The sequence below is a fragment of the Mandrillus leucophaeus genome, unplaced genomic scaffold (assembly GCF_000951045.1).
Source record: "Mandrillus leucophaeus isolate KB7577 unplaced genomic scaffold, Mleu.le_1.0 Scaffold52, whole genome shotgun sequence".
Classification (NCBI taxonomy): domain Eukaryota; kingdom Metazoa; phylum Chordata; class Mammalia; order Primates; family Cercopithecidae; genus Mandrillus; species Mandrillus leucophaeus.
Genome location: NW_012105586.1, coordinates 2,676,934 through 2,685,682, shown reverse-complemented (window position 1 = coordinate 2,685,682; position 8,749 = coordinate 2,676,934). Strand labels below are relative to the sequence as shown.

Genomic DNA, 8,749 nt, shown 5'->3' with positions numbered 1-8,749 from the left:
CGGCCTGTTTTTCATTTTCTCCTTACAAAGTGATCACAATTTTATTATATACCTAAAGGCTTGGATTAAATCCCTCTAGAATCTGGAGTGTATGAGAAATATTTTTTAGAAGGAAATTGATCAGGTCAGGCACTGTGGCTCACGCTTGAAATCCCAGCACTTTGGGAGGCCGAGGCAGGCGGATCACCTGAAGTCAGAAGTTTGAGATCAGCCTGGCCAACATGGCAAAACCCCATCTCTACTAAAAATACAAAAATCATCTGAGCATGGTGGCACTTGCCTGTAATCCCAGCTACTCAGGAGGCTGAGGCAGGAGAAAAGCTTGAACCTGGGAGACAGAGGTTGCAGTGAGCTGAGCTCACACCGCTGCACTCCAGCCTCGGTGACACAGCGAGACTCCATCTCAAAAAAAAGATAAGTAATAATAACATAATATTCTAATATTGATCACTTACTGAGAAATTACTCTCTTCTAAGTACTTTACTGATAACAATGATTAATTACCAATAATGAACTAATAATAATAGCAACCAGTCCTAAATCAAACTGGATGTAGCCATTTGGCTGATCTCTAATTTACCCACTCATTACAACGGCAGATGTTGGATGGCCCTTCCCCCTAGACTGGGGGCATCTGTGCCTCCTAAGAGGGCATTAAGTTAGGGCTCTGGGCCCTGCAGCCCTGCAAAACTCTCCTTATCCATCCAGAGAAACCCTTTCTTTGCATTTGGAGAGACTATGGGACTTGATATTATCTAAGGACTCACCCAGGCAGTTTTGTAGGTTCTCACCTGGTTTCCCCCATCCTAGGAACAAGACCAAGTGCTCAGGTGTACCCTGAAGGTGTCCATACCTAGGTGACACTAAACAAAAGCTGGTGTTCTCTAAAGGAAAGTAGATGTTAGGGAGGGACCTGGAGGTAGTGTGGATTAATGTTCTTGTTGGGGTGGGGGGATGCTGTGGTCAACAATCTTTAAGAGAGGTGCCAGGCGAGGCAGGAGACAACCCTTTCTTTCCTCATGCACAATTGGGGGAGGAATTTCTTTTTTTTTTTTTTTTTTAATTTTTTTGAGACGGAGTCTCGCTCTGTCGCCCAGGCTGGAGTGCAGTGGCATGACCTCGGCTCACTACAAGCTCCATCCCCCTGGGTTCACGCCATTCTCCCGCCTCAGTCTCCGAGTAGCTGGGACTACAGGCATCCGCCACCTCGCCCGGCTAATTGTTTGTATTTTTAGTAGAGACGGGGTTTCAGTGTGTTAGCCAGGATGGTCTCGATCTCCTGACCTCGTGATCCGCCCATCTCAGCCTCCCAAAGTGCTGGGATTACAGGCGTGAGCCACCGCGCCCGGCGGGGGAGGAATTTCTTATGGTTTTTCAACTAGAGTTTTCTAAAACTTTTGGTATGCTGATTAAAGTGGGCTCCCACTAATTTGGCTCCTCAGGTGTTGTTTTTTGTTTGTTTGTTTGTTTGTTTTTCCCAGACAAGGTCTCACCCTGTCGTGCAGGCTGGAGTGCAGTGTCGTGCAGCCTCCGCGGTTCAAGCGATTCTCGTGCCCCAGCCTCCTGAGTAGCTGGGACTACAGGTATGCACCACCATACCCTGTTAATTTTGGTATTTTTAGTAGAGATGGGGTTTCACCATGTTGGCCAGGCTGGTCTCAAACTCCTGAGTTCAAGTGATCCACCCGCCTTGGCCTCCCAAAGTGCTGGGATAACAGGGGTAAGCCACTGCGCCCAGCCTCCTCTTATGTTGATAATAACAATAGCTTGTGTGTCCTGCCCATTTACTAAGTGCCAGGCACTGTTTTCTCCTAGACCAAACGGTAGTTAGGCTCCTCTGAGTCCTCAGCTTGACTAGGCCTTGACTTTGGACCTCTGTGTCTTCCTGTCCTTGCTGGGCCTGAGCCTGCATAAACCAGTTTCAGCAAGAGTCCTGCTAAGTTAGCAAGAACTCCCCCTTCCTTGATGTCTCCTCCCAGGAATCTTCCATCCCTGGCTCCCTCACTCTGCACTTTAGCTATAAATCCCTCCTGGGTCCTTGTTGTATTCAGTGTTGAGCCCAAACTCTCACTCCATGGCAATAACCCTACAGCAAGTCTTGAACAGTACTGGTTTAACAACTGTCCCAATAACGTTTCTTTAGCAACAGCGGTTAGCTCATTTACTCTCACAAGGATCATATGAGGTAGGTATCCTAAATAGCCCATTTACACAGGAAAGTGGGAAGGAGAGAGGGTGCCCCCAAGGACGAGACACAAGCTGTTGCCACATCAGCACTTTGCGCCTGGACGGTCCCCAGTTGTCCTGGCTGCAGGCAGTCCCCACAGCCCGCTTTCTGGAGTATTAGCCAGGCAGGATACGCCCTGGGCGACAGAAACTCCGACTTTTGCCAGAGGCCCCCAGGTACTGCCTGGGCGGTGGCGGGAGCCTGGAGCTTGGCGGAAGGCGCGCCTGCCGACGCCGTCTCCTAGCAACCGAGCGGCGGTCACGTGACCCGCTCCAGCCCGCTTCACGTGGTCCGGAGCGGCGCTGGGATTGGAGTCGCCGCAAAGGGCGGGGCGGGGCCGGGCAAGTTTGTTCCCCGAGTTCGGAGCCCAGGAGCCCCCGCGGCTGCCGCGCAGGTGCCCTCGGCCTGGGTCGAGATGGAGCTGCCTGCTGTGAATCTGAAGGTGGCAACGGGCTGGGGATGGGGGGGTCCCCTTTGCGGGAGGAGGTGGGCCATTTGCATTTTCCAGGAAGGTGGGAGGACCGGGAGTTTGGGGGAAAGAGGGATGGGAGGAAGGGAAGGTACAGACCCCACGCGAGAAGGAGGTGGGCAGGCAGGCCACAGCAGGGAGAGTGAGTCAGGCACAGGCCAGCAGGGCGACGCAGAGGGGCCGTTGGAGTTGGCAGGGGAGGGCAAGGGCCGCCCCTTCCCGGACTCAGACCCTCCAGCAGGCAGCGCTGGTCCCAGGATTGCTGTTGCCCGCATGCCCAGAATTCCCCTGGAGGAGGAGGAGGAAGGCGCGCGGGAGGGGCTTGGAGGCGGCTCACCTTCCCCGCGCGGGGTCAGGGACTGGGCCTGCCCCCGGATCCCAGCACCGTCCCAGGACCTCCTTATTTGCTAAGTCGGGTTCAGGAAATCTGATGTTCCCAAGCAATTGGTTTTATAAAATTTACACGTCCAGCGCCCTTATTTCATAATGAAGAAGCACAAACTCCCACAGAAATTACTTAAAAGCAGAAAACCCCAACTTTGTGCACTGGGGAAAACGTTGCAGGGCTTCCTGTGGTGTCTTCATTTCCCGAGCCAAGCCGTGAGCTCAGTCCGGGTCTGGGTGCCAGCGGCTGTTCTTCTTTTTCTCCCCACCCAGCACCGTCGCCCTTGTGTCTGGGCTCCGTTTGCATGAGAGGGGCTAGGAGCTTTAGCTTTGGTCAGGAAGGTGTGGACCTTGGACCAAACCGGCCATTTTGGGTCTTAGTGCATCCTCCTTTGAGGCAATATCTAGGAATGTCCTCTTACTCAGAAGTGACGAAGCATTTAGCTCCCTGTTGGTGTCTGGCAGTAAAGGAACCTGAGAGATAGACGGTTACAAAACAATGGCTTAATACACTTTATTATTACACAACATCTGTGCTGACTTGCCATGGGCCCGTTTCCCTTCTTAATCATACTTGCTTCAGCAAACCTTCCTGAAGCTTCCAGTCAACGGTGGTGGGGAGACATGGCTGGAGCAGGGAAATGGGCTTGGGTGGAACATTCAGCTGGGAAGAAATTTACGTGACAGCAACCGAAGTTTGTTGGTATCCGTACCTACTGTATTCCAGGCAATGTGGGGTTAACACCTACTGCATTTTCTCTGATGAGGGATTTGCTTAAAATAATTGAGAGAGGATCAGGTGAGGGCGGTGGGAGGGATAGAGCTCTCATTTATGGGCTTCTGTGGTGTACCAGGTTATATAATCAAGGCAGCCTTATGAGAAAGCTGATGTGGTTATCTTTTTACAGATGAGCAAACTTCAGCTTCGACTGGGTAAGTTGCCAAGGTCCCATAGGCAGTAGGTGGCAGTATCAGGATTTGAACCCATAGGGCTCAGACTCCAGGGCCAGGTCCTTTCTGGGGTACCAGCTTAGTTAGGGCTGACTTTAACCTTGGCTGTTTCTGTCTTTTGGGAGGGCTTAGTCTCTTAGGGGCTTTTTTGAGCAACTTTTTAGGCCCGACAGGCTAAGAGCATCCACAAGTATGAGCTATGCTGGGCAGCTCAGCCAGGATGAAAAGGCTGGTCCTCCCCTTGACTTGGCAAACAAGATCCCCCATCTCCAAGGGTGTTAGCCGCTACCAGTCAGAGACAACTAAGTGCTGGGTGGCCCTGAGGGGTCAGGGTTGCCAGGTCAGGTACAGGAGATCCAGGTGAATTTGAATTTCAGGTCAACAACGAACAGTTTTTTAGTATGAGTAAGTCTCAGGCAGTATGTGGAACATATTAACAAATTATTCATGATCTCGTATTGGGAATTAACTGGGTGTTCTGTAGTTTTGTTTGCTGAACCTGGCCATCCTGTAGAGAGCAGCCGTTTACTCCTTGCTTGCAGGCACTTAGGGGATGTTCTGAGATCAGAGCCCTTCAGGAGGTGGGGAACTGCTCCCTGCGGCCTGCGCTCCCTCATTTTGTATATTCCTTGGGCAAGGGCTGAGTGCCCGTTTCTGCCCAGCTCAACCAGAGTGGGCAGTGGTGCCAGGTGAGAAGAAACAGCTGCCCCAGGCCCTTTGCACAAAGGGCAGCCCCTGACTGAGCCTTGTCCATGTAAGAATGACATTGTGGGCCAGGTGTGGTGACTAAGCCCTGTCCATGCAAGAATGACATTGTGGGCCAGGTGCGGTGGCTCACTCCTGTAATCCCAGCACTTTGGGAGGCCAAGGTGGGTGGATCACGAGGTCAGGAGATCAAGACCATCCTGGCTAACATGGTGAAACCCCGTCTCTACTGAAAATACAAAAACAAAATGAGCCGGGTGTGGTGGTGGGCACCTGTAGTCCCAGCTACTCGGGTGGCTGAGGCGGGAGAATGGCATGAACCCAGGAGGCACAGCTTGCAGCGAGCTGAGATCGCGCCACTGTACTCCAGCCTGGGCGACAGAACGAGACTCCGTCTCAAAAAAAAAAAAAAGAAAGAAAAAGAATGACACTGTGATGAGCTTAGAAAGGACTGGACTTGGGTTCAGAGGTCTTGTGGGAAGAGGACCTTGGGAGGAGGATCCTTTGGTCTAGCAGGTAGTGTAGCATTAGGGTTAAGAACTCAATAATGAACTCAGTAATGAGGGATGCAGGGCTGACTTCCTGACAGGCACTGTGTGGAGCGCTTTCTCTACCTCTCCACCTCCCTGTACCAGTGGATCCACACAACAACACTGAAGAAAGCATTATTGCCCTGCTTTACAGAAGAGCAAACAGCTGTTCTGAGAGGTCAGGTGACTTGCCCAAGGTCATTAGGTTCTAAAGTCATGGAGCCAGGATCAGATCCACCTGTTTGCCTCCAGCACCCACGAAGTTAACCGCTGCACGACTCTGCCTCCCATCTGTGGCAGCCCTGACTGGTGTCCCAGGGCCTTGGCCACCCTGGGGGATCTCACTAGCGCATGTAACGGGCCACCAAGTGTTTGCACAGGACTGGTAGGAGTATATTCCATTTCTGGGAAGTCCTACCCCGCCATGGGTCCTCTAGTGGCAAACAAAGGGTTGAAGTCTTGGTCTTCATGCCCCGTTGGTTTCTCTTCAACCTTTCCTTCTCCAGGTTAGACTTCCTCATTTCCATCCGCCCTCTACGGCTCTTCGAGATCCTGACGGTATAACACAGTGGACAGAGCACAGGCTTTGCGGGCAGGCAGGTCTGCATTCAAGGTCTTGAGTAGGTTTCTGTGTGACCTTAAGTAGGTTTCTGAACTCTCTCAGTATCAATTTCTTCCTTGTAAAAAGAAGATAAATACAGTCCCTACCTCCTAGGATGATGGATCCCATGGTCCAGGAGGTAGTCTAGAATTAGGGTCACAAATTCAGGCTGGGCCAGGCATGGTGGCTCACGCCTGTAATCCTAGCACTTTGAGAGGCCCAGGCAGGTGGATCACTTGAGGTCAGGAGTTCGAGACCAGCCTGGCCAACATGATGTAACCTCACCTCTACTAAAAATACAAAAATTAGCCAGGTGTGGTGGTGCTCGCCTGTAGTCCCAGCTACTCAGGAGGCTGAGGCACCGAGGATCACTTGAACCTGGGAGGCAGAGGTTGCAGTGAGTTGAGATCGCACCACTGCACTCCAGCCTGGGCGACAGAGCAAGACTCTGTTTCATAAAACGGACAAACCTCTGGCTGGATAGATCGAATCTAACATTTGTGTCTGGGCTCCGTTGTTTGTAAGCTTTATGAATATGGGCCACTTAATCTCTCAGAGCCTCAGTTCTACCCCATACAGTTACACGGATGACATGAGTTAGGTGCAGTGCAGGTTAGACGCATGGCAGGCAGGTGCTTGTCAGTAGCAGGAGTTGCTGCTCTTGTTGACGATACAGGATCCCTGTCCCACATAGGTATTTAACAGTTAGTAAACGGATACTTACAGTGACCGTCCAGACAGATGCTTGTCTCTGGTAGTTGAGGCACCCCGTGGGACAAATGGGTACTGCCTCCATTTCGCAGAAGGGAGCCTGAGGCCTTGGTGCCTGGACCAGCACCCAGGTCTTCTGTTCCAACCTAGCATCCCGGGACCCTCTGCTGCCTTGGCCCATTGACCCCTGTCTGGGAAAGAGCTGGGCGGCCTCCCCTGGGCTGAGCACTGTAGTGAAAGTCCAGGGGCTGAGGTCCATCTTTCCTGCCCAGCTGGGAAAGGTCCTGGCCCTGCCACCCATTTAGCTCAGGTCCCTCCCCTGCTTCCAGCTCCTCTTTCAGGCAGTACCTGAGAATCCTGTGTCTCTTTGGCTACCAGGAAGCTCCCCCAGGGCGAGCAGACAGTGCTTTTGTCCCCACAGTTACTGGCCCCTCTTTCCCTGGGCTGCCAGGAAGGGCAGGGCCCGTTTGGCTCAGTTTCTCCCTGGAGCCTTCCTGCACATTAAGGCCTCTCTGGGTGTTCTTCTGTTACAAAGATGAGGAAACTGAGGCAGGGGAGGCTTAGGCTTCTGGACATTTCTTTTCCCAGGGACTTAAGAGAAGCACATGGTGCTAACTTTCTTCATGTTTATCAAACCAAAGTGACGTCACACAGCGGGGACTGTGTGTGTTCTGAGGATCTGCAGTATTTCCAGGTTACATTGTTTTCTTCCCTAACAGAGATGGCAGAGGTGTGGACCCAGCTGGGTGCCCACTGTGTGCTACAGGCCCTTCCAGCGCTACGAGGTCTTTATCTCACAGGTTGTAAGTGTGACCCTTGGGGTGCCCTGCAGATCAGCGGCCCCCGTGGGACTCAGCCTTTCATGCTAACTGCATTCTCTCCAGAATAATCCAGGGCTCTGCAGGGCCCATTTATTAAAGACCTTTTGTGCGCACAGTCTAGGCATAGGAGCCAGAGCATTGAAAATGAAGATCATTTCCAAAACAAGCCCAGAGTGCGAAGAGTTAGGTGTCGATTTTGGGGAGGAAAAGGGCGATGGGAGCTACCTCCCCTCTGTCTCTTTCCTCGGTGTCTTCTTTAAGTCTAAAAGCTAGATGTTGGGACAACTGTGGCTGACTGTGCGGTGTGGCCCTGAGCAAGTTCCTTTCTGTCTATGGTCCAGGGTTTACTATCAGACAGAGGAGACAGCGGTTAGCTCTGAAGATAAGATCAGAATCATCCTCACGCCCAGCCCTGCCTGCCCCCAACTTCCTGTCCCTCCCTCCTCTTCCTTCCACTCACCTTCCACTCCAGCCACACTGGCTTCTGTTCAGTTTCCAGAAAGTTCTATGCCCCCCTTCTGCCACAGAGCCTTTGTGGGTGCCGTCCCTCCTGCTCAAAATGCTCTTCTTCCCCTTCTGCCTCCCCCATCCCTTCCTCAGAGAAGCCCCTGACCTCCCCACCCTCCCAGCCTCCCTGCTGTTCAATTAGGTGCCCTTTAGCTTGCTATAGCTTTCCTTCAGGATGAGGGTTCACTGCACCTCCATTGCTAGGGCAGAGTACCTGGTTAGTGATGTCAGTCCTGAGAGCACAGCTCCAAATCTGCTCTGCACACCTCTGACTCCCCAGGGTGGATGAAAAGCAGGTGCCAGTGATGCTGGGTGACACTGAATGTTTAAGAAACTTAACACCATTTGATCACTTCAAGCCCCTGGGAATTGAAATCCATGGAAAACTATACCTCCCCGCCTCAGTTTCCCCATCTTTGTAATGGGGAGAGGCCTGATGGCTGGACAACACAGCCTGGGTCTGAGTCCTGGCTCTGCCATTGGCCTGCTCTGTGACCTTGGGCAAGTGACTTCCTTCTGAACCTCAGTTTTCTCAGCTGTAAAATGGGGATAATAAGACCTGAGAGGATTGTGAGGATTTAGTGCTTTTATATACAGAAAGCACTTAGAATGGCACCTAGCACGTAGGGAGTGCCCAATAGTAGACGCAGGTAGGTGAGGCGATGGCAAAGATTCCTTCTAGAGCTCGCCTTCTGTAAACACACTACTCAGCCTGGTCAGAGTCTCGAGATCTCCTTTTTTTTGATCTCAGCTCACTGCAAGCTCCGCCTCCCGGGTTTACGCCATTCTCCTGCCTCAGCCTCCCGAGTAGCTGGGACTACAGGCGCCCGCCACCTCGCCCG

The 8,749-nt window shown here is 52.2% G+C and overlaps 1 protein-coding gene across 5 annotated transcripts in view; it reads left to right on the top strand.

Annotated features, from left to right (window-relative positions):
* Positions 1-2,525: 2,525 nt before the first annotated feature.
* The window catches only part of AGTRAP (angiotensin II receptor-associated protein), a 15,774-nt gene continuing 9,550 nt past the window's right edge, over positions 2,526-8,749 (top strand). For 2 of the 5 annotated variants that reach the window (XM_011996582.1, XM_011996585.1), the window contains exon 1: positions 2,566-2,670. In XM_011996582.1, coding sequence (XP_011851972.1) covers positions 2,644-2,670 — 27 coding nt within the window. In that variant the 5' untranslated portion in view covers positions 2,566-2,643. Of the gene's footprint in view, positions 2,671-8,749 lie in introns of all 5 variants that reach the window. The other 3 variants (XM_011996586.1, XM_011996583.1, XM_011996584.1) reach the window with 3 other exon arrangements.